Source organism: Manis javanica, chromosome 3 (assembly GCF_040802235.1).
Source record: "Manis javanica isolate MJ-LG chromosome 3, MJ_LKY, whole genome shotgun sequence".
Taxonomy (NCBI): Eukaryota; Metazoa; Chordata; class Mammalia; order Pholidota; family Manidae; genus Manis; species Manis javanica.
In genome coordinates this window covers 54694712-54720676 of record NC_133158.1, presented here as the reverse complement: position 1 = coordinate 54720676, position 25965 = coordinate 54694712, and the positions used below count along the sequence as shown (strand labels likewise).

The window sequence follows — 25965 nt, the reverse complement described above, 5'->3', positions numbered from 1 at the left end:
TCTCTTGACAGATATAGCCCCTCGACAGGATGTTTGGTTTGTTGATTGGAGCAGGTGATTACATCACCCTGGCCCCCTCCCGGTAACCTCGGCAGGGTGCCCAGGGCAGGACACAACCGGACACAACATGACAGCCTTGGTTGCAGCCAAAATGATGTCAGTCAGTCAGTCAGAGAGAGAGAGAAAGAGAGAGAGAGAGAGAGAGAGAGAGAGAGAGAGAGAGAGAGGAGAGAGAGAGTGTGTGTGTGTGTGTGTGTGTGTGTGTGTGCGTGCGCGCGCGTGTGTGTGCGTGTGCGCGCGCGCGCGCACAATCTTTGTGCGTATCCATAATTTCCATACGATACATTATTAGCAGTGGAGTTGCTGGGTAAAGGGTTATGCACACTTTTTAGCTTTGAAAGAATTTGCCAAATGGCTATCCGAAAAAGCCTGAATTTACATTCTCTCTGTACTTTTCCCAACTGTAGGTTGTAAAACTTAAAAATTTTTGCCATTTTTATAGGTAAAATGGCATTACATTTTTCTCTTTGACATATTTCTTTGATTATGAGTTCAACTGGGCATCTTTTCACATGTATATCTTAGATGTTTATGTATAGTTGTTTACATCATAGTTGATTTTTCTATTTGGTTATTTTTTTTTCTTACTTGTTTTAAAGTACTATTTTTATATTAGGAAATAAACTCTCTGTCATATGTGTCACAAGCTTTTTTTCTTTTCCAATTTTTCATTCCATATGGATATTTAAATGTTTTTATATCAATGATGTCAAAATTTTTTGATAGCTTCTGGGTTTTGTGTCAGGTTAAGATATGGTTTTCTTATGCCAAGATAATAATTGTTAAAAATCCTATGTCTACTGCTAGCAGTCTTTATTATTTCTCCATGCATGATTTTGATCCCTCAGGAATTAATTTTTGTACGGGAGAGCTCAGTGTCCAGATAGCCAGCTAGTTATTTGGAGATGATTTGATTTGGTGATGACATTATAATCAATAGGGCTTTTCATCAATAAAGATGGAATGCCATCTTCATTACATAAAATTCTCAAAGGAATTTGGGTCTATTTTCAGACTCTTCATGTTCTTCCATTGGTTTGTCTCTCTAGTTGTGGCAGGAAGATGGCCTCATTTGATCCTGGTATTCATGTCCTGTGTAATCTCCTTGCCTTGAGTGTGGACTGGACCTAGTGACTTGCTTCTAATGAATAGAATACTGTAAAAGCGATAGGATGTTACATTAGCAATTGGATTATAAAAACTATGACTTCATCTTACTGTTATTCATAACTCCTCTCTTTCTCTCCCTCTCATTTGCTCGCTCTGATGAAACCGCTTGCTATGTTGTGAGCTGCCCTATGGACAGGGCATGTGGCAAAGAAATAAGGTAGATGTCTAGCCTACACCCTATGAGGAGCTGAATCCTTCCAACAACCAAATGAATGTGGCTGGGAGCAGGTCCTTCCCTAGTTGAGATGACTACAGCCTTAGCTGAACTTTGAGTGTAGGCTTGTGGGACACCCAGAGTTAGAAAACCCAGGTAAACCACACTCAGATTCCTGACCTGCAAAAGCTATGAGAAAAGAAGGCAGTGTTAAGCCAATATATTTTGGGGACATTTGTTATGCAATAATAGATAACGAATATACTAGTCCTGCCACAAAATGGTTTACTTTCTGTAGTTTTATGTTTGGTTTAAAAAAGTCCTTTCTCACTTTATTTTCTCCAGATGTTTTTTTTTTCCTGGTATATTTCCTGGTTGTTCTGGTATATTTAATTTTTCAGATGAATTTTATATAGTTTTGAGAAATAGCTCACAAAGTTTTGTTCCTTTTTCAATCAATTTTTTTGAAGGTTGTATTGATAATTTTATAGTTTCAAGTTTTTCTATGTAGGAACTCAGCTCTCCTTTTATGCTTCCTCAAAACTGTGACATATTTTCTTCATATTTGTTCTGTATATTCTCTGTTAAGATGATTTCTAATAATTTTTTGTTTTGCTCGTGAGACTTTATTTTTTCTCTCATGATGTGTATATAGGAAAGCTATTCATTTTTATAAATGACATTTTTTAATAAGCCATTTTAGTTAATCCTTATATGCAATCATATAATCTCCAAATAATGACAATTATGGATCTTTATTTCCAATATGTAAGCTCCGTATTTATTTTTCTTACTTGATTGCATTGGATTTTACTTCCAGTAAAATTAATTATAGCAGTGATGATAGCACCTTTATTTTGTTTGTGAAATTTGAATGGAAAATTGAAAGTTTTGCCATCAAATTTGATATTGGCTTTTGATGTAATTAAATACAAGAATTTTCTACTTTGCTTTGTATCAGGAATGGATGCCCGATTTTATGTCATTTCTTTTCTGCATTTATTGAGATGTTTACCTGATTTTTGTCATGTGAACTATAAGTTATACTAATAGATGCTCTGACAGTCAACAGTGCAGTTAATGACTATATAATATCTCATCAGGTGAAGGCACTGTAGCTTCACTTCTACACAAGCCAGTTTCTGCTTTCATAACCACCTCTTTAACAAACATCCTTACATATATAACTTTGTCCTTTGATAACAATAATAATGGCTAGTGCATATAGAAATTTCTATCTCTCAGGCATGCTAATATCTTTATTCTTTTTAACAATTATAACAACCTTATGAAATAGGTATTATTATTATGCCCTTTTCACAGATGAGGGACCTAAGGTAGAGAATGGTTAAATAACCTGGCTAAGTGACAGAGCCAAGATGCAAACTAGGCAGTTGGGCATAGTCACAAGCTAGACAATGGCCACCACCACAGTCAAGATACAGAAATTTTCATCACACCAAAAGTGTCTTCCAGCTTCTATGCCATCAATCCCATGTCCTGCATAGCAACCACTGATGTTCTCTTATCACTTACTTTTCCTATCACAGAACCTCATATAAATAGAATCAGATAGTATATGCTTTTTTATGTCCTGTTTCTTTTGCTCAGCATATTTTTAAGATTCACTCATGTTGTTGCAAGTATGTATGACTAGTTTGTTCCCTTTTTGTTAAGCAGCACCCTACTGAATGGATTTACCACAAGTTGTTTATACATTCACCTCTTCATGGACATTTGAGTGGTTTCTATTTTTGACTTATGAATAAAGCTTGCTATGAACATTTGTATACATGTAATTGGTGGACATATGTTTTTATTTCCCTTGGGTAAATAAGAGAGTTTAAAATATGTCTTTCTTTACATCAATACTACACTGTCTTGATTAAGTTACAGTAGAAGCTTAAGATTAATGTGGTATATACTGTCTTGCCAATGGGTTTCAGCCCGGGGCAAGTTTGCTATGGATTCAGTGTGACCAAAGAAATTGACAGCAAAATATTCTTGGGGTGAAAGGGTTATACCCAACTTTATTTCCAGGTGGCAGGTCAGTCAGTAGAATCCCATTCACTCAGAGCAAGTCTGTATGCAGCAAGCCAGTCTCTGCTTCTGGGCCCCTCTGTTCGCACAGCCTCTGGGCTTCTCTGCACAGTCATCCCGCACAGCTGTCCTCTGGGCCTCTGTCCTCAGTGCTGCCACCACTCCAGCCTCTGCTCTGCTCTCCTGCAGCCTTGCAGCTCTGCCACCGTGTAGTGCCCAGAGCACTGGGCGGAGCTCTTTTTACAGAGTCAACAGCCATGTATTGCCCACAGGTGTGCAATGAGCTAGTCAACCACGGCCAGGTGAGAATCCTGGTCACAGGAACTCTCATTTTATCCACATATACCAAAAAGATTTCTCAATTTCTCAATTCACAAAACCACCATTCTGTTTAGTTTTTCCTGTAAAAATCTGTAAGGTATTATTGAAGTTTTTAAGTAACTTTAATTGCCTTTTTAATTCAGTTTGAAGTCTTTCTGGTTCTTGGTGTAATTAGTCATTTTTGATGAAAATTTGGACACTTAAAATACTTTTATCAAACAACAAAACATTCATAGCTGCCCCTTTGTAGTCATTTCCCACCTCTACTCTTAGCCCTAGGCAAACACTGGTTTGTTTTCTATTATCTTCCCTAGAAATTTCATATAAACTGAATCATATAATATGTAGTCATTTGTGTCCAACTTCTTTTACTTAGTATAATATTTTTGAAGTCCTTTCATATTTTTTCATGTGTCAGTAGTCCATACCTTTTATTGCTGAGTAGTATTCCATTCTATGAATATACCAAATTTTGTTTATTCATCTACTACTTGAAGAACATTTGGGTTATTTCCAGTTGGGATCTATTATGAGTAATTTGGCTATGAAGATTCACACAGAAGTATTCATTTCTCCTGGGTGAACAGTTAGAGTGGAATTACTGGGTCTGTCATAAGTGTATTTTAATTGTTTAAGAAACTGCAAGACTGTTTTTCCAAAGTGGCCGAACCATTTTACATTCCTACCAGCAGGTGTGAGGGGTCCATTTTCCCCACATCCTCCAGAGGTCTCTTAAGCTATGGGTGGTGTCCCATAAGCAATGATTCTTCTTCCTTCCCCTCTCTCCCATGTTTGACTCTGTCCCACTATGCGCACATACCACACTGGGTGTAATTTAAATTGTCTTCTTGATTCCTCACTAGTATGTTGATGTTTAAAGGGGGATCTATGTCTCCTTTCATATGGGTTGTAACTCTTCCCACACACTTGGCTGAAATTGGTGCCACCTGCTCTTTCTTTGACTCAGTATCTTCTCATGTTCCTGATTTCCTTCTTTGTTGCAGTGCCCTGTTTTCTGCTACCACCATATTGAAAATTTTATGATCTCATCTGCAATGTTTGCCTGTCTGAAAGACAGGTTTACTGTTTGTTTTCTAGATAATATGCAATTATGAAAACTGGCATGATTTTTGACATGTGGACTGGCTACCACTTTCTAATATGTGCAAACTCATTTAAATAAAGCCTTCTTTAAATAAATATAGCATGCTGTCATGAGTTGGCTATTTACAATCTGCTAGTCCTCGAATTAGCAGTTGTAGCTTATTTATGAAGGTGACTACTACTTACCTGTGGTAGACAGGAAAGAGGTGTTCTGCTGCCAAAAAGCCCATCTGCTCATAGTGTCTGTGAACTGTTTTCAAAGCAGGAGCTGGTATGATTCACAGTCGTTATCTTTCTAGGAAAAAGAGTGCAGCAGATTGGAGCTATCAGCTGTAGGGGAGGGGATGCAATCACTTACTTTCCCTGACTAGTCTATGGTAGAAGACTGTTGAAAAAAGATTGTTAACAAGATATATTATTTCAGGAAGTATCCATTGCTTTCTAAGTAGTATCTGCCTTAGGAACCTTGGACCATATGTTAAAAAATGAACCTTGCATAAATTTATTTTGTGAGCTCAAGTGAAACAGTTATTTCCCTAAATCTCATGTTTTAAAATTTTTGACAAGGGGTAAATTATGGTAATGAATCACAGTATATTTGGAAGGACTATGTATTCACAAGATTTATAAAGATAATTGTAAATGAAAATTCTTACTAGATATGTATTCCTTCTATTTTAACTTTGAAAGGATACTCAACTCAAAACGTTCTTACTTATTGAACGTTTCAAAAAACCCAGAGGTGTTAAGTAGAGAGCCAATCTTTTGACAAGAAGTCATCTTTATAGATTTCTTGGTTCTGGTCTTCACGTAAGCGTGCAGACTCTGGTTGCTTCTTGCATATGGTAAATTGTTGTATAAACGTACAACTGTTTCAATAACCTCTTTGTCCCAGCTGTAGTATCTAATGACTTCCTTTCCTGATGAGTGTCTTGTTTCTTACCCACATCGTGGCCAGAGTCTCTAACTTCCTGTCGCTGTAGGTATTAGGTCAGACCTACTTAAGTATTTGCAAATTCTCTAAAACTCTTGTGTCATTTAGAGATGTAGTTTTTGTTCATTCTCCTTGAATCTGGGTGAACTTGGGACTGCTTTGATCATTAGAAAACCCCAGAAATAATGCTGTATGATTTTCAAGGTGAGGTTATAAAGTACCAGGTCACATTTGTTATTGGATTCCTGGACCATGGAATTCGACTAGCTGGAAGCAGCCATGAGATAAGGAAGCTCAGGTAACATGGTGGGGGGAGGCATATTTAAGCACTCTGGTCAAAAGCTGAGCCATTGATTCATCCCAGGCCAGGTATCAGATATGTTAGTAAAAATAGTTCTCTGATGATTTCAGCCTCTTTCTAGTTGAGGCCTCAGACATCGTGTGGCAGAGAATCATCCCTGCTATGCTTTTCTGAATTCCTGGCACACAGAGGCAAGCATAGTAGAATGGGTGTTACTTTAATGCACTACATTTTGGAATGATATGGTACATGGCAGTAGATAATCAGAATTATATATAAAGCTCTGTCTTATTCATTAAAATTTTTTAAATTTGAGGCAAAGCTTATCCCTTCTCCCTGGCTCTGGCTGAAACTGTTTCTCTATGACTTCCAGGAAGAAATGGGGATATATTCTTATCTCCATGTATGTCCCCATTCCTCCTACCCTGCTTTTCTCTCTGATAGGGGCCAGCAAGAAGGGAGAGTAGACACTGGTCTCCCTCTATGAGGCAGGGCAGGATGCAGGCCTCTCTTTGGTTATTACACCAGCACTGCCTCTTGGGCGACAGCACCCACATGCTGCTCGCCCCTGAATGCGCTTAAGTTATTAGTAGGTGTTCTGGGAAGTGCTGTCCCTTCTCCCCTGCCGCCACCACCGTTACCACCACTGTCGTTCTAGCTAGGAACTCTCAACTTTGCTGTATATTAGAATCATTTGAGGGAGCTTTTTAAGATCACAGTGCTTGGCCTCACCTAAGACCAATTAAGTCAAAATTTCTTGGGGTGCACCCAGACATCAGTATATGTTAAAACCACTGAGCTGGATTACCACTTTTTACACTTGGCTGCCTGTTTGAATCACCCACATTTAAAAAAAGAGTGCTGCAAAGTGTGCCTGTAAGTTATGAACACCTATAATACACTGGGCACTATCCTAGGATCTTTATGTCTATTATTTAATCTTCACAACAAACATATAAAGCAAGTTCTATTACCAGTATTTTTCAGAGCAGGATGTTGAGGGTCTGAGAGGGTTGAATAATTTGTCCAAAGCTATGTATTTTGTACGTAGCAAAGTAGGATTGCAGGATTTTTGTCTAACTATGAGGTCCATTGCCATTTCTCTACACTACTGCCTCTGTTTAAGAATATCAATATTATTACATATGGGTAGCAGTTTTTTAAATACCTTAATGAATTCTTATTGAAAGTTTTAAAAATACCTTTTACTTAAATTGCAGCATGGACAAAAAGCAGAGTTTTTGGGATTTTCCAAAGGAAGTGGCTTTCATAAATTATTTCCTATCTTGCCATTTTTCTTTGGGTCAGTTTCTTTTAAATTGTCCTTTAATCCTCATGATATCCTTATACACTATGGAGAGAGAGAGAGTATCATCTTTTTCCCCCAAGGACTTTGGGCTAAAGGACTTTAGAATGTGAGCTAGAAAGAGTGTACACTTTTGAATCAGGCTGGGGCTCTAAACTTGACTTTGATACTAACGATCTGAGTACTTTCGGAAAGTGACTAAAAGTGCCCATAATAGTCAAATGGAGATAATACCGCCTCCTTGGTGGGATATGATAATTAAAACATAAGATAACATATGAAGCACATCTGTGTCAGAGCCCAGGGCATAAGAAACATTCAGCAAATGTTTAGTGCCTCGACTTCCCTTCCTTTTGCAGCCATGATTATGATTCACTAACACTGAGACATTTAAGCAAGACCAAGCATGGACCACATGGGAAAGATATTCAGAGCTCGTCCTGTCTTGAGGCAATTTAACCATTATTACATCAAGCGATTCTGTGCAGTGGTTTTCACAAATGTGGGACCCCCCCCCCACCATTATAATGGTTTAGTTGGTATTTAAAATACAATTCCAAACGTTTAGGAGAGAAGGGGCATGAAGAGGCATGGATTATAGAGGTGGGGCACACCTAGGACTTGGGCCTGATTGCAGGAATCCTGTTTTCTGCTGGAATAAGCCAAGGGAAGGTGGAAGAAAATTAATGTACTAGGAGGAGTTGGAATTTGGGTGCAGCCTCCTGGCACGTGTTCCTCTTGTATTCCCCATTTCTGGAGGCTATGCCTACGTGATTTTGCCAGTTGCATGCCTTGAATCAATCATCTCTCTTTTTTTGAATTGTAGCAAATTGTGCAATTCTTCCTGGTTTGTTTTTGCCAGGATTTCCTCTACCACTGGCAGGAAAAACTTATCTCTTGCGATTTCCTCCAAGACATGATTATTTACAGTAACTACAATTCAATTAATGCATGAGGATTTCTTTCTGATTTATCCTCTGCTTTTCAATACTTAAATATAGGTCCTTTGCTTTTGACTGTTTTCGTCCTTTGTGTTTTTGAATAATAACTTTTTAAAATATCTGCTGCACATATGTCTGCATATATGTTCTATGTATTGTGTGTGATACAGATACTATTTGTGTTTCATTAGGTTTGTCCATCGTAGTTGAGAAGAAAATCATCATCTGCCACTTCTTGCTACCTCTGCTGCAGTCAGTCTAGTTCAGACCATCAGAATCTTTTCTTCCAATGACCAGAGCTGTGTCCTTTTCATAGCCATCACTTTGCAGTCATCTAACACCCTGAAGCAGTGTAATCTTTTTCTGAAGAGTAAATCTTATCATATCTGCTTAGTATCTTTCAAGGACATTGTCAGACCAGGCAGCATGATCTGGCCCCTGCCTGTCCCTTCAGCCCCTGTGACATTCTTACTCCTCCTCTATGGCCCACCTTAAGTTACCTAAAGGTCTTCCTCTCTCTCTGCTCTTGCCCTGTGCACCTGTTATTCTCTCTGCTCTGGGAAGCTAACACTCACCCCACAGCTTCTTTTTGCCTGCTTAATCCCATGAGTTATTTAGGACCCAACTCAGACATCCCTTCTCGCTGGGGTCCTTCACTAATATCCTCAAGTGAGGTCATGTGCTCTTTTATCACATGCTCTATTTGCTTTGTTTCTCATTTACCTTAATCTCCCAATTAGGAGATTTAGCATGGATTTAAGTTCCTAAAATCAAAGGGAAAACCAGGGTTAGATGAAGCAGTGGTTCAGAAATGTTAGAGGTTAGTAACTGAGATAACTCTGCCTAGGTGATAATATAGGTGATATTGGAAGTTTGAGTGTAACCTTCTATAACACTTAAATTTTTGTTATTTTAGAAAGTGCATTAACTAAATGAAAATAATATACTATTCTATTTTCTTGGACTTAGTTTTTTCTGTCTATAGGAAACAAGGTTTTGGGTAGGGGGGGCAGTGTTCGATGTAAAGCCAGCTGCACAGATGAACAAGTAAGAGCTCCTGCCCTGGCTGTGTGGCCAAGTAGAGAGCGGGTAAGGGCCCTAGAGTCAGGTGATTTGGGTCTTGGTCCCAAGGCAAACCAATGGTTTAAAGGACACTTCCAACTTCCCTAATGCTCTAGGAGTAAAGCCAAGTTTATAAAGTAAGTAAACATACTCGGTTTTACACATGTCATAATTTGTGACAGATTTATTCATTTTTAATGGAAGTTTACAGCATGTGGCTATTTAGAGATGGGGCTTATATTAACAGTATGTGAAATGTTACAAATATGGTGTCGTTTCACACCAGACAGTAAGTTAGACCCCAGACCTTGCCATGCCAAGGAAACCGCTGTACTTCACTGTATAATCCCATTCTTTCCATCTACTAAGAGACCAAGTCCTACAAGAGGGACTGAGTTGTATTACAGTGAAATGAGGTGATATATAAAGAGCACACAGCCCAGTGCTTGGTTCACAGAAAGCAATTAATGGGCATTATTTGCTCTTACTTGTCATTAGCGGTAGCTGCATTTGTCTTTGCACAATGTTGGAAGATTTTCTGCACTGTTTATGATTATTGTCACATCTACACTTCAACCAAACCATGAGAAACAGGTAATATCATTTCTAGAGGAAGAAACGGGGGCTCAGAAAAGTTTGGGAATATGTATGAGAGAGTGGGGGCCTGAGCCAGTGTTTAAGCCAGGTTTGTCCAGTACTGGGCCCCTTTCTCCTGCTCATTTCTGTACTTCCAAAGGAGGCCAGGCAGAATTTAGTATGAGGGGTCAGAGGAAAATATCCTTCTGTCTATCCTTCAGTTTGGAAGTTCCATATTTGAGTAAATTGATTAATATGCTGGATTCTTATCATACAAATTTATATATATATATAGACATCTTTTTTCCCAAGTAAAAGCAGTATGTGTTTTTATTAAAGCAAATGCCATATATCAGATTATTATCTTTCCTGGAACTTCATTATAAAATTGGAAATCAGTTCACCAATATTCTGACCATGAGATTTAACAAGCATCCCATTCAAACAGCAACAAAAACTGTACACAACACTTAATACTCAAATCTGATAAAGTTTGATTAACATTTAAAAGCTCACTGATGTAAATCCTAGACATACTGATTTGAAACAAAGCTTAAAAGTCTAAAGCAGTTTTCAAACCTGACTGCACATGAGAATTGCCTGGGCAGCTTTGAAACGACAACACCCACCCACCACCCCACACCTGGGATCCGCCTCCAAAGACTGTGTTGAGGCTGGTTGGAGAACAGCAGGGTTTAAAAGCTCCCCAGGTGCTTCTAAGGGGCAGTCATGGCTGAGATGCAAATGTAAAGGTAAAGCAGGGGTGCCTAATCGAACAGGACAATAAATAACTGCTGAAATGGATTAAATGTACAGGGCTTAAAAAAAAATCAATGCGTGCATCTGTCTAGCATCATGAAAGAATCCTGCTGTGGTCATGAGCTCTCCTCAGAGGCCACTTCCTTTCCTCAGAGCTTCCTGTTTTGGAAGAGCAAAGGCTGCTTGTGTTTCTCTTTCCTCACTTCTCGGTCCATCTCAAGTCAGCCGTCATGATCTCCAAGTTCTGGAAACTAGTCTTTCTAAGCCTTAATCAGTAACTCATTTAATATATATTAGTAGATAATCAATACATAATAATAATATAATATAATATAATCAATACATAATATGTAATGATCTTAATATATATTGAAGACCTACCTGAAGACTTTGTGGGTCATAAGCACTGATATTTCATGCTTTACTTTTTAGGAATTAATAGTGCTGAATAAAGATTTGGAGATGATCTTGTCCTGCAGTTCTTGAGTTAGATTTTTTAAAAAGAGAGACACATCCCTTTACTTAGGAAGCTTATTTGGAATGTCAACATGTAATAAGAGAGAGGGCAGGGTTGCTCTGCTGGACTGGTTGTGGTGTTGGGGCAGGCCCCTGGTGCTGGTTTCTGTCCACCTGCCCCTCAGAGAGCCCTTGGAGATTTACGCAGACTCCCTGCCTCTCTAAGAAGCACAGTTAGTTTGAAAACCACCCATCTAGTCTTGATCCCTTCCAGACAGAACATAGGGCAAGCATGCTGCCTTTGGGAAGATTCTAGATTTCCTAAATAAAAATGCCTATCGGTAATAAAAACATGATAGCTCATGAGCTCAGATTTGCTTTGTTAAGTTTGTGCCCGGCAACTTTCTCACTATGTCACAGTAGTAACTTATTTAGTCCTCCTCACAGTACTGGGAGTGTGGCTATTATTACTCTCATTTTATGGATGAGGACATAGAAGCACGAGACATTATGTCATGGGCCAGTGTCACACAGCTAGGGAGTAGACTTAAAAGCCATGCCGGTAACCATCAATACCCTGCTTGACACATACGTGGTGTGTATTTGGTAACCAGCACCACGCATATACCACGTCGTCATGCAAATACATTATTTAACCAATAGATCTTTAGAAGTAATGGCTCATCAAGTTGTAGACACTGGAGATACAGGAGTGGATAAGGCAGAAAAGGTCCCTGCCCTCATGAACTCTGAGAGAAACAGACACCACACCTCTAAACCAATAAGAAAGTATCGCGATTCAGAAAGAGACTGATGCTATTGCGAACGTAAGGGTAAATCTGCAGGAGAGACTCGAGGGAGGGCGCATTCTCCTTCATACAGACCGACTAGAACTCGCCCCTCAAAGGGTGATTGGCACCTGGGGGGCACCAGGGTCACCAGAGAGTCAGTTAGAAAGGTTGACTCTCAGGAGCTATCCCCACCTACGCCAGAGTCAGAATCTACACCTTCACAAGCTCGTCAGTGATTCATGTGCACACAGAAGTGTGAGAAGCACTGAGCAAGAGTTACTGTTGCTAGTGGCCAGAATTCATTCTTTGTGTCCCTCTCCCACTCACACACACTGAGTTTATGTACAAGTGGAAAATAGAGATGTTGCATTTTGAAATATCATATTAAAATAGATATGTTCTTATAATATAAGAACATTCCTACTTTGCAGTGTATTCTCAGAAACTTCATCAATTAAAAACAATATTTTGTCATAGGCCTAATGCTATAATTGTGGGTTATATTGCTGATTCATTAGGAAATGATTCATAGTTCTGACTAAAAACTTCATAAAAGAGAAGCTGTAAGTAAATTCTACATCATCTTTTAAAATATGCAATTTAATGCTTCAAATCCAATAAAATGAATAAAAATGTACTATAAAGTTAACTATGTAAAGAGCTTCAATTTGCTGCCAAAATATATATAGTATATAAAAATATGATTCCAATGTAAATTTTCTCTAAATTAGTATGCCAAATAAATTATGTAAACATCTAATTAAATGATTTTGCTTGCATTTTGAAGGGAAGGTTCGTAATTGTCCAGGTTCACTTAAAAAAACCCATTAATTTTATTTATGCGTATACAACCTTTTTGTCTGAGGGAAGTTCCCTGTAACAAATAACATTCAGATCATCCTAATTACCTTTGAGTTTTAGGAAATTACAACTCTGAATACTGAGGTATTATTTCAGTAAATGTTTGTGGCATGTTTCTTACTAAAATCATTTAGAAAATGAAAAACTACCCAGCATTCCTCTACTTTGCAGTTTCCTCAGCGCTCTCACACAGAAAAGGTCAAACAGAAGCCACTGGGCAAAAAGAAGTACCAAGGTGCTCCAGTCCTCCGACAGCCAGCTGAACAGCCATCCGTGGGGGCAGGCCAACCCCTCCCAGTTTGTCCAGGACTTTCCCTGGCTTAGCAGTGAAAGCCCCAACTGCCAGGAACCCTCCCAGTCTCTGGAAACTGGAAGAGTTCATCATTCGAGGTCACTAAAGATTTTTTTGAGAAGTTTCAACATAACTGCAGAATTGTGAGTACAATATTGTACTTTATTTGCTACTTGCAGTGCAAACTCCAAAAGATAATTAAAATTCAACAATATCATAGTATCAAATGTCAATTCAATAGTATCAAATGAATTGACAGATAGGGAGAAGAAAACAGAAATTGCCAACAGATATCTTCCCTTTCTTGATATTGTGGTGTAGCCTGTTTAAGGGAAGAAAAGAAAGCAGAAAAAATAGACATTACCTTCATAATTCACCAGACCACTGAGTTCCAAAATGGATGTAAATTAAGAAAATATTAGATTGTATTTTTATTTCTTTAATTTTCTGAAAACTGAAAAACAGAAACTAAGATTTACTGATGCATAGTATAAAGATTAATACTAATGTCTTCAATGAGTAAGTCAGAGAATGTATGCTCTCTGGAGGGAAGATGGGTTGACAGTGGTTCCCTTCAGCCACTGATTTATTTTTGAGAATTTTGAGATACATTGTCAGTTATATGCTACAAGATCATCTCTGTGGTAATTTATAAAAGACCTTTGAATATAGAATGTGTAGTACTTTGTATTTGAGATGGAGTATATTAATCAGCTTTTGTTGTATAACAAACCACTTCAAAATTTAGTGGCTTAAAACAGCAACTTTTATACTTTCTCAAGATTGTGCGGGTAGGTTGAGTGGCCTGGGTCGTATGGGGTAGGATGGTCTAGGGTACGTTTGCCCACAAGCTGGCAGGCTTGTGGGTGGGAAGGGAGCTCCGCTGGGACAATCCATCTCTGCTCCACATGGTCTCTGTAATCCAGAAGACTAGACTGAGTTTCTATATTTGGCAGTTAGTGAGAGCAAAGAGCATAATAGACAGAGGAAGCCCATCTCACTGACTGCTTTGATCATCTTTGCTAATGACCCATTGGCCAAAGCAAGTCACCTGGCCAAGCCCAGATTCAAAGTATAAGAATCTTTAAGACTATGAATATGCCCAGAAGTAATGGAATGTGAAGATCTAAAGCTTAGAAATAGGTTAGCAATAGAGATATTGTTATCATTACCATGTAAGGTATTTAGGTTATCCTTTTTAGTGGATTTCATTTTGACATTATTCTTTACTTTGGTATGGTATGTAAATTTTATCTTTTGGTTCTGGCATTTGCTCCTTCCTTATATACAACCTACTTTGTTTTTGAATTGATTGAATGGAGGTTTCCTACTCCACCTGATAATCTTGCATAAGAGCTCTTATTTGTTTTGAATATGATTTTTAGACCTTATTTCCTTATTAATAAGTCCATTCTAAATTTGTTTTCATTGTATAGTAAGATATCTTTTCTTGTGCTTGAGATTTGTTGAGTTTCTTGGGTGTATATGTTTATTGTTTTTATCAAATTTGGAAAAATTTTCAACCATTGTATCTTTAAATTTTTTTTCTGTACCTTCCTTTCCCTTCTTTTGGGAACTCCAATTATATGTGTGCTGGCTGCTGAGGTTGTCCCTTAGTTAACTGATATTCTGTTCATTTATTCCAGTTGTTGTACATTTTATTTTGGATAGTTTCTATTGCTGTGTCTTCAAATTATTACTTTCTTCTACAGTGTCCAATCTGATGTTAATCCCACTCAGCTAATAGGATTTTCATCTCAGATATTGTATTTTTTTTTTTGGAAGTTGGATTTGAGTCTTTAATATATCTCACATATCTAAGTAATATGTTTAATCTTAACCATTTTAATGTCTCTGTCTATTAAGTCTATCATCTGTATACCTTTCATTTGGATACCTATACAAACACAACAGAATGTGTCTCTACTGACTGGTTTTTCTCTTCATTATGGTTGTCATATTTTCCTGCTTCTTTGTAAACCTGGTAATATTTTGTTGGATGCCATTCATTGTGAATTTTACATTTTGGGGGTGCTGGATGTTTTTGTATTCTCATGAGTTTTCTTAATTTTTATTTGGGTGCAGTTATGAAAAAGAGTCTGACTTTTTTTCAAGGCTTGCTTTTAGGCTGTGTTAAGTGAAACCAGAGCAGCCTTCAGTGTAGCACTAATTTTGCCCCACCTTCTGAGTATTCTACCCAGTGCTTCATGGATTATGAGATTTTCCACTTTGGTTTATAGAAACCTGAACTATTCCCAGCCCTGCATATGCTCGTTTTGTTCCTGTTGATCTTAAAAAACAAAAGAGCAGTGATTTTTACCAACAAAATGAGTTTATTCAGGAATAGCAGATGAATTGTGATTCAGGACAAATGAATTATGGCAAACCTTAAGAAGTCTAGAGAACAGAAGAGAGAGACTGCTTTTATAGGGGAAAGGAAGAAGTTGGGAAGTGTTTTGTTGAGTTGTCATTGGCTGGACTGTTGCTGGGCAAGGAGAAATCCTTCTTCCTTAGTATGTAAACTAAGCTTCTTCCAGTTGGAGAATGAGAAGTATGCTTCTTACGGTGAGTGGGAGCCTCCCCAGGGCTCCCAGACACCATTTTAAGCAAGGGTTCCTTTATTTATCTCATACCTTCTTTGCTTCTTTTAGGTGTTTTCACCCCCATCCTCCAGCATTTTCCTTACAGGCATGCACTGATGATTACTAAGCTGAGGACTTGCAGTAGACTATCTGTAGATTGCTGGAATTCTCTTTCCCTGTATGGCTCCCTTTCTTTAGCACTCTATGCATTCCACATGCCTTGGTTTCTCCAGCCTACCACCTCCAGCTCCATCTCCTTAACTCAGGTTGGCCACTAGGCTCCCCCTGTATTCCCACCCTCTAGGTAGGAGTCTGGGGTGCTCACTCATAGGACTCGGTTGTGAGTTTCTCCTCTCTCAGGGAGCATTATCCTATGTTAGAATCCAGTGTCTAAAACCCACTGTTTTAAATTGTTTTTTTTTTTTTTTTTGGTTGTTTCTGGTGGGAGGGTAAATCATGTCCTTGTTACTCCATCTTGGTCATAAAGAGAAGTCCAGATGTCTTCTTCTGAAACAGCTTTTTTCTTTCTGCTTTTTTTCACTTATACGAGTGTAGAGAATAACTTGTCTCATCCTTTGCCATTGACAGTCTAATAAATCTTACATATTTCTGTTTATGAATAGGCAGTTAACAGACCACACCTCTGTGACTTTCCTCTATGGGGAGCCAAAGGAGGCATACCTTACATTGTTAGTATTTCCTATCACTGAATTCTATCTGTGGGACTGATACTATTTCTTGAAAGAAGGTTTAGTTTTAGCCCTCCTTTTTCTTTTTAATGCCTTTTTAGCCACTCCTAATACTATCTGATCAAAATACTCAATTTACACTGAAGGCTCTTCAGCTTCAGTGGCCAAGAGAACAGATGTTGGCATCAAGCAGAGCTGGATCTGAGTCCTTGCTCAGCTAACAAATAATAATAATATACCTTGAGCTCGTATTAACGTGCCAAGCAATGTGTTAAGGGCTTTTACATGGACTATTTCACTTAATTCTCACAACAACCCTCCCTCATACCAAAATTGGTATTATTATGAGTTACAACATGGTGGTACGTATCAGGAGTCAGAATGCTTGAGTTGAATCCTGGCATTACTCCTTCCTAACTTTGTGTTATAGGAGAAGTTCTTTAACCCCTCTAAGCATTGGATTCTTCATCTGTGAAGTGGGAATGGTAATACTTCCCTCATAGGCTGCTGTGGAGACTATAAAAGAAAAAATACATGAGGTTTGTAGCACAGTAATTAGTGTGTATAAGTGCTCAAGAAACGGTGACTAGTTACATTATTTTTCTGTGCAGCATGGAGAATAAAAGGGATATTACTTTATAGTATTTGGAGACTTTTGGGGAACTACATAAAGTGGCCATGAGAATGTACCTCCTAGACCTCTACTACAGGGCATAATTGTAATAGTCCAAGGGCCCCAGCTGCTAAACTATGAAATGCAACAGTATGTCTGTTCAAGGCCACTCCTCCCATGGGCTGCTTCACACCAGTGGAGTACAACGGAGGATGTTAAAGCAGATGGGGCCCCTACCAGTGTTAGCTTAGATTCAGGGACTTCCTGATGACTTTGCTGACCCTTCACTAGACCACATCTCATTTTTAGGACACTTCCCTGCAACTTCTCTCCCTCTCTTTGCTTGAGGTTAGATTTTCACTAATCTTGTGATGCTGCCAGTCTTTCCTGATTCCCTCTCTACTTCCTTTCACACAGGCATTCCTCCTGGTCAAATATTTGTATGTTTAACCCCATCTTGGTGTGTGCTTTTTGGAGGACCCGGATTAACCCACTTGCGTTCTTGTTTGGTTTATCCTGGTAATTATGCTCATCACCACTTGCAGTTTTTCCTTGTTCCAATCTCAGAGAAATGATGATCAGTGCTATACTCCTTAGAAGTCTCTCTCCATTCTTCCAGCAGTTTCTTGTGACTTCATTCATTTGAATTCCCACCATATTTTTACATTGAGAGTTCCTTCCCTTCCCTGATTTTCTTTCTTGCCGATTACATTTAGTAGACCATTTTTTATCTGTCCCCTTTCCTCTCTCTCCTCCTGGACACCTTGAATTGCCATCCTTCAGCAGAGTGTTCAGTGGGGTCTGCCTCAGATACCTTTGCACTTTCTCAATTTTTGATAGCAGTCTATTTTTGAGAATTTTCATGTAGATGACCTTAAATAACTAAGTTACCCATAATGGAGATTTACAATTTTTGTGATTCCTTCTTATAATTCTACATTCTATATTAGCTTCCTTGAAATTAAATATTTACTCAGTGTATTGGGCAAATATTGGGCAAATAAATTACATCTCTGACTCTCAAATTCCTCATCCTGAAACAGGGATAAGCATACAAACTGCTTTTGGTATTTGTGAAGATTAAATGCAGTAACCTATTGATGGGCTCCATCTCTGTGCTCAGCACTCAGCAAATATTAGTTTGTTCCTCTACCAAGTTAACTCAAAATCTAGGAGAGTTATGGTTCTATTAAGAAGAAATGAAATAATACTTAAACTGAAAAGATTTACAGAGGATAAGAGGCACATGGAAGTTGGCACAGTTAAATGGCAAGAGGACATTTGAACCCAGAACTTGTTCTAATTACCAAGCATTTATTATAAAATAAACAAAAACTATCTTCACCTCTGTCCTAGGTCAGGTTTCCCAGAAGCAGGCCCTGAGACAAGGATTCATGCTCAAGTGATTTATTTATTATTTCTTCCCAGGGGAAATCCAGAAGGAAATGAAGGAAGACTAGGGAAGGGGAAGAAGCCAAATAAGGGTGCAAATTTAGGCAAAAGTACAGTGGAAGTTAGGCTTGTCCTGATGCCTTAGGAGGACTTGGAGGATAAACTAGACTGTGGAGTTGTACTGACCTGAGGCAAGGGAGCTTGGCTTTCATACTCCTGCGTGCATCAGCTAACCAGTACCCAGGGCAGGGAACTCCGCAGGTGTTTCTGGATCTGCGTATGAGGTGGAAGTGGGAGGGGTAGCTTCAGTAGACAGAGGGAAGGAAGTCTTCTAAGGAAGGGCTGCAGGTGCTGGCCACTGGGAGCAACAGCACACATCAGCTAGAGAGGTGCCCAAAATGGTAAAAGGTGTCAGAAGGGCTGGGGTGGGTTAGGATATCGTCCACACTAATCCCAACCTACCCCCTGTGACCATGTTCCCATGGTTCTGTTTTCACTTTATAAGATGCTCATCTCAAAGTGCACATACATTCTCTAGTCTGAAAATCAGAATCAAACTAGCTGACAACTGAGATTTAAATTTAAACTAGGTCAGAGAGCTCCTGGAGAGTTTCACAGTAAGAATGATCAGTATTTCCATTACATAACTGCAAAACTAGAAAATTCTCACTCCTTAGTGCTATCTATTCTGTTCTCAGAATCAGCAAATGCCAGGTGGGCAGCGCCTGATCTCTGGTTTCCCATCTCTTTAAACTGCCTATATGTCTAAAATATTCTTGGCTTGGCTTCCTTAATAATAAATCCAGTACTTACATAATTTGTATCACATGCTGTTGTAAACACTGTCTGTATATTAACTCATATAATATTTACAACTATGCTAATAGTACTAGCACAACCCCCATTTATGGTTGAAGAAATTAGCTAACAGGATCAAGTAGGACCAACTGGGGTTCAAACAGTCTGACTCTAGGTTCATGTTAGTCACTCCTATACTGAAATATCTCCACATGAGGACAAAATTCCCTCCCAGAGCAGCCTCTGTTAATTTGTGCTCCATCTACTTTCTCATCGATGACTTTTGCTATCTTGAATTGGACTAATAAGTACTCAAGACTAATAAATACTTAGTCCCTCTACTTGGTGATTGAGACAGCAGGAAGCCCAACTTAACTTCCCGCAGCTTCTCTTCTAGGCCATCCCGGGCTTGTTCCTCACCCCCTCCCAGCAGGACTCCACAGAGGCCAGGGTTTTGCTATTCTTGACCATTACAGGTAAAGTAGATTTAAAAAAATCCTCAAAAATCACACTGTAATAGAGTTGATAGTTGTAATGATAAATCACAAATCATATTTAGTAAAAATTAAAAGATATAATTCTACAAAATAAAGCTTTTCAATGTGCATACAATTTAACATAAGAGGACAATATGAAATCCATGGATTCAAGTTTATTTACCTGTATTTATTTGAGGGCTTCTCAGGGAAACTGTCTCAGGTAGAGGTAAGGACTCTTGGTGAAGGAGTCTAAAGACCTGCATGACAACCTTTGATAGCTTTTGGCCTGAAAACTCAGTTTTTTCAGTTTTAAAATGGGATAATTTCTGTTTTATCTGCCTTAGTAGTATATCAAAACAAAATCCTTGAAGATGTTTTGTAAATGATCAAGTATTAAACACACACACATGCATTTAGCATAATGACTAATGGATAGATGTACCATGATCTTAATAGATGGATCTGAATCTTTCCTGCTTTTTGCACTTTTATGTTATTTGCTGTTCTTGATTTTCTACTATAGTGATGAATTTATAATTTCTTAGGATTTTATTTTCAATCTCATACTTAAAGATGAATTTTTAATAAAAATCTTACTGAATAGATAAGTTTCCAAAAGCTTTGCCAGCTCTTGGCAATAATTCTGACTTAGTGTCTGTCAGTATCCTACTGTCTAGCATTCACTGGCCTTCTACTGTCCTCCTCACCCCATTCTACTTCTGTAAGGCCCTCATATTGGCATAGCTCTCAGGTATAGGTTCCTATTCTAGATACTTCCTTCCACTTTTCAATCAAAATGCATTTGAACCCCATTCACTGGGAGGATTTTTATAAACCTATTTTCACTGGAGTGATTTGTGATTGTCCTTGAATGTGGCTTAATATATTTGCCCTTTGAAACAATTTTTATTTTAATAGAGAACTTCTGAATATGTAAAACCTTTGTCCCCCAAAATTAATCTCCAAGGGATTTCAGGCATCAAGCAGAGAAGAAAAACAAAGCCTGATTTGTCTGGATCTGGTAACAGGAACATAGATTTTTGTCTATTAAAAGAGTGATGGAAATATTTATGATTATTTTTTGTTCCTCTCTATGATACATCACATGGTGCTTGCAAACGGTTTTATACTTGACTTCTCTTTGCTAAGGATAAAGAGTTAAATTATGTTAGATCTTGTTTTTGGAAACCCAAGGGACATATGTGGTTAATTAGATATATGTCTTTGGTTTCTTTTCCTTGTTTATCCTAAGGGATATAAAAAAAATTCCCAGTAGTATTTCTTCTGGAAATCTTATTTAGTCAGGAGGAAATTTTCTAGTGTTATAATCAATTTAAATTGATGCTTTTAGAACTCTAAGCTTAATACTAATTCTGAAGCCTCCTTCTACTTTAGGTAAAATTCTCAAATTATTAGCATAAGAAGACATGTCCTTTTACTAAATGGAATTCAGCATCTCCACATTCCTGTAACCTCATTGCATAGATGTCGATTTAATATATATTTCTTTATTTGGCTGCTTTAAGTGGACCAGCTTCTTTTAATTCATGTAATCTATTAGTTATAACGCAGACTTTTTATTAGCTATTCAGTTATAAAATGCATGTAACAGAAGAAGAGTTTAAATTATCAGAATAATTTCATACAATTTCTTATGCTCTCCCAATTTTTTCACAGAGTTTAAATCCATAAAATTGTTGTGAAAGATTTAACTTCCTTTTCTCCCCATCTTTGGCAGCTGTCCCATGTTTCAACAGAACCATTTCCTGGAATTTTATCTGAGTATTTTTACTAGCTTCCCTGCATCTCTGTTTTCTTATTTGTGACCTAGTTATATTTAAGAGATTGAGTCCTGAAGTCAATACTAATATTCTCCCTCGGTTCAAAGAGATCTATTTTTTGCCCTTCCACTACATTCAATGCTGTTACACTGCTATTCATTTGCCAGCTTCCAGGGCCATATGTATAGACTGCCTATGTCCTTACCACCTATTTAATCTCACATAACCTAGGGTGCATGACAGCAGGGTTCTCAGTGAATGCATTTAAACAGAATGATATGGAGGACCTGTCGAAACCTTCAGATGAAGGAGGGGTATCAGTTAAAACTGCGTTTGGCTTCATGTAATAGAAACTCAACTCTAGAAGCTTAACTGAATAGAGTTTTCTTTCTCTGGTATGATAGGAGAGTGAAACCCACAATCTGGGCTGGTCAGCTGCTCAGGGAAGCCACCAAGGACCTGAGCATCTTTCTAGCTTCCTGCTTTGCTATTCTTAGCCTGTGATTTTCATCCTAATGATTGAAAGAAAAGAGCTCCAAATCCAGTCTTTAGCAGCCAGAAGGGCAGAGGGCAAAAGTGCATAGCTGCTGATTTGGTCTTTTGTTACCAGAAAAGTAAGAGCTTTCCTGGAAGTTCCATCAAGTGCATATTTGCTTCTATCTAGTTGACCAGAACTAGTTGTCACATGTCTGAGGGACTCTGGGGAGGTATTTTTAAGCATAATCAGGATTATGCTAGAAAGGAGGATGGGGAAATGGATATTGGGTAGGCAACTAGCAGCCTCTTCCAAAAGGGGATTTAAGGAAAGGGAAGTGAATGCTGAAGAGGGTCCCTGATCTAAAGGTCAGCCTAAAGCCATTAATCATGAATACAAAGAGTGTTTCTGTGAAGTAGGTACTACTTGGATCAAGCCTCTTTGGGCTCTACCTTACTAAACTCACCAGCACTCTGAAGTTACAGATGCAGAAACCTGAACTGTGGGATCCTCAGATACACACTCACCTGCAGCTGGAAGAAAACTGGAATGATAATTTATTGGTTTACAATGGAAATATTGTCAGCAAGTGGATTTAATGTTGATGCTTAGGAACCAAATAATCTCCTCTGTAGGCAAATGCATAAGCAAGGCCAAATCGTTAGATCCAAATCAAAGAGTGATCTGAGTGGGTGGCCTTGATGGCTAATCTAGTGGAACCAAGAAGTGGTAGCCTGCGCCTCCCATCCTCCCCACATCCTGCAGTAGCAAGATCTGCTTCTGTTGAGAACCACTGCTCTAGGTGAATAAAGTGATATATGCCAGAGGTGAAGTGAAACTGTCAATTAAATATGACACTTCTACTGGTTGTGTCAGTTTTAATAACTATACATGTATATATATATATATATACATGCAAGATATATATATATATAAATAATTTTGAATACACTATTGAAGCAAACATATTACAGAGTAGAATTTAATAAAATTGCACGAATTTTAAAGGTAAAAGATCAAGAGCTGCAGGTTATAATCCTTGATGTAAATTTCAACAATACATGTAACAAAGCATTCAGGCTGGATTTTTCTCTGTTCTTGCAGACAAGTGACCTGGCTGAAGACTCTGTATGTGCTGTTCCTGACTCACCATCAAGCATAAACATCACTGACTCCACAGGAAGGCACCTACACCAAACATTTAGTCACATTACTATGGCCTTGAGGGATTGGTTACATCAAGCTCTGTGTAGTCTTTTGTCATCTTCCTGGCTCCATCTCTCCTCTCTTCTCTTTCACATTCCAAACTGGGTACAGGCAGTCAGGCTACACCCAGAATCCTGAGAGTTTCACTCTCAACTCCCAAGCATTTACTATGAAACATACATATGAGAGAATAATACATATACTTCATTATATAAATTTATGCAAAGGAGTGAGGGTGATTTGGGACATAACTAATCTGTTATGCAGGAAAATTTCAAGTGTCATTTCAGATCAAGGAGCTGGACACAAGTTAGAAATTAAATGGTCTCTTCTACATATTTTATGTATCTGAACTTTCCTCCAAGTTCTGATCATTTGGGGTGTGATTCCTCTTATAAATTTAACTATTTTCATGCTGTATTCCATTGTTAACCAAACCACCCCAAAGCTTAGTGGCTTAAAACAATAATCATTTTATTATCTTAGAGTTCTACGAATAACTGGGTTCAGCTGTGAGGTTCTTTGGGCTGGGGCCCGCAGTCATGTATAAACTTGATTAGACCATCAAATGGCCACTCACATGATGCATCTGATGCTGACTGTTATTAGCTGTAGGGCCATTGATGGCAGAGGAGGCTTGTTTCTGAGAGGGGCTGTTTCACGAAAGAGGAAGAAGAAAATGCCAGTCTTCTTAAAGACTAGACCCAGATCGGGCACAGCATCATTTCTGTGGCATTCTCTTGGTTATGCGGTTACAAAGCCAGCCCAGATTCAAAGGGATGGAAAATACAGGCCTCTTTTTGATGGGGAGAGTGACAAGAATTCTGTAGCCATCTTTAGTCTCCTATAACTTCTAATTAGTTTTTGGGGGCACAAAAATTTTCCTGTACTTGGGATCTACATAGAGCCACTTTGGCTCTTAATTCTGGTATATGAGCAGGACCCCTTTCACCAATTTGTCAACAGGCCTCTTGAACTCTGCTCCAATATTTTCTTCTTCTTTTACCTTTTCCAATTTTTTCTTTTTAATCTTAGATTTTGTGGATATCTCAAACCAGAGGCTACACTCCCCTCACCTTACTTTCCCTTTCAGATATCAGGTAAACACTAGGGCATGTTTGCCCATCCTGCTCTGGGAAGTCCTCATTATTTTTTAGTAAGATATGTTCATTTTTCAAAAAAATGTTTCAACTAGCGGGTAGGGGTGGTATGGTTTTAACCCACACTCATTTTTGAAGGAAGAAGTGCCAATTGGCAGTTTTTCAAGTTGGTGAGACCTTTACTTATTTTATATTGGTAATGCCCCATAGCTTAAAGTTTATTTTTGACACCTCCTCATTTGTTGATTGAATGAGTGAATATATATTTTAAAGTCCAAAGGAGCTAAGGCGATGGAAATGGACTGAAGTTCTCTAGAATTAGCTTCTAAAAACAATCCCATGACTTAAAGACCTCTACATACTCCCTTCAGCCTATGGCACAATGTCCAAACTCTAGACGCAGTGCACGCGGCCCTTCCCATTCTGACTTGGTTTTCATGCTCTACTTTCATTTTCTTTACCCTGCCCCTACTACACGGAGTAAGCTCTAACTCAGTACTTCTCAGGTGGAGTTTGAAGATCATCAGCATCACTAGTAAAAATGCAGATACTTGAGTCCTACTCAGACCTGTGAAATCAGAATCTTTGAGGGCAGGGTCCAGGAATTGGCATTTTAAGTACCCCACAGCATTTTGAACACTTAAGTTTGAGGCTCACTCCTAACTCTCTTGATATTCTCAGTACCTTGGTACCTTTGTTAAGACTTTTCAAATAATTAAACATCTCAGAGTACATGCTAGAAAATATTACCACCATAGTCCAGAGTAAAGAAGAGTTCCTCCCAAAGAGGCGGGGTCTGTTCTTCCTCTAGAAGAAACTGCAAAGGTGTGGGAGGAAGAATATTAATTCCACTGGTTCAGGGTGAAAGGAGGGTGAAGCCTCACAAACTCGGTGTGTTTCCAAACCCCATTCATTTCAGGGTATATTCCCAACTGTCCTTTCCTCTTTTCTCACTAAGTATTTGTATCCCACAGTAAACCCAGGCAGCCTGGAGAGCCACCTGCCTCCTACCTTTGGACTTTACACATGGTCTTCCCCCTCAGGACTGCAGGGCCCTATTCTTCCCAGTTAAGATCCAATGCCAGTGTTACTTCCAGACCTGATTTGAAGGCACAGTTAATCACTTCACTCCTTGCACTCCCATACAATTTCACTTGTGTCATTTTCTTGTGTGTTTTGGGTGTAACTACATCTCCCTAAGTTCCACAGCCTGTGAGTAGAAATGCAGTCATGTTAGTGCTCACACCTGACCTTTACTATCCTGGTAACCTTTTTGCCCTGGATGCTCTGGGGCTGTCTTCCTGCATTCAAGAGTCAGTCCACACATCCTGGTGTTGCTGCTGTTCAACCACCAATTTCTCTTCCTCTCGCCAGTCTCTCTCCGCTTGAACTCAAAAGCCAACAGCAAAATCCTTTCACAAAATCATCCAAACTCCGATCAGACTGGCTGGCAGGCACGGTCTCAGTATGCTCGCGTCTCTGACTGGATTGATAAACTTGAGCTTTGGCACATGCACATCGCTTTGCAAAGACAGTGCTTTGAACTAGGTGCTAAATGACTTGGGAACATAATTTTAAAACTGACAATTGGATAAACACCAGAATAAGCACCAGAGGAGGAAAGCCTGACTAAGGCTTGAGATGAGCCGGCTGACGCCACTGGGCGCTGACACTGGTTCCAAGTTTCCTGGCAGCCACAGCGTAAAGGGAACACCTGTTAGC

General features: G+C 38.7%; 1 protein-coding gene and 1 long non-coding RNA gene across 4 annotated transcripts in view; one reads left to right on the top strand and one right to left on the bottom strand.

Annotated features, from left to right (window-relative positions):
• MAP3K7CL (MAP3K7 C-terminal like) overlaps positions 1-23317 on the top strand; it is a 142540-nt gene extending 119223 nt beyond the window's left edge. For both annotated transcript variants that reach the window (XM_037013255.2, XM_037013256.2), the window contains exons 5-6: positions 13008-13271; positions 23042-23317. In XM_037013255.2, coding sequence (XP_036869150.1) covers positions 13008-13271; positions 23042-23099 — 322 coding nt within the window. In that variant the 3' untranslated portion in view covers positions 23100-23317. The remainder of the gene's footprint in view (positions 1-13007; positions 13272-23041) is intronic.
• Positions 303-25965, bottom strand: part of LOC140848383 (uncharacterized) — a 33741-nt gene continuing 8078 nt past the window's right edge. Inside the window, exons 1-3 of one of the 2 annotated variants that reach the window (XR_012129162.1) lie at positions 11110-12560; positions 5036-5140; positions 303-3835 (exon numbers count right to left, since the gene is read on the bottom strand). This is a non-coding gene — a long non-coding RNA (uncharacterized lncRNA). Of the gene's footprint in view, positions 3836-5035; positions 5145-11109; positions 12561-25965 lie in introns of those variants that run through there. The other variant, XR_012129161.1, reaches the window with a different exon arrangement.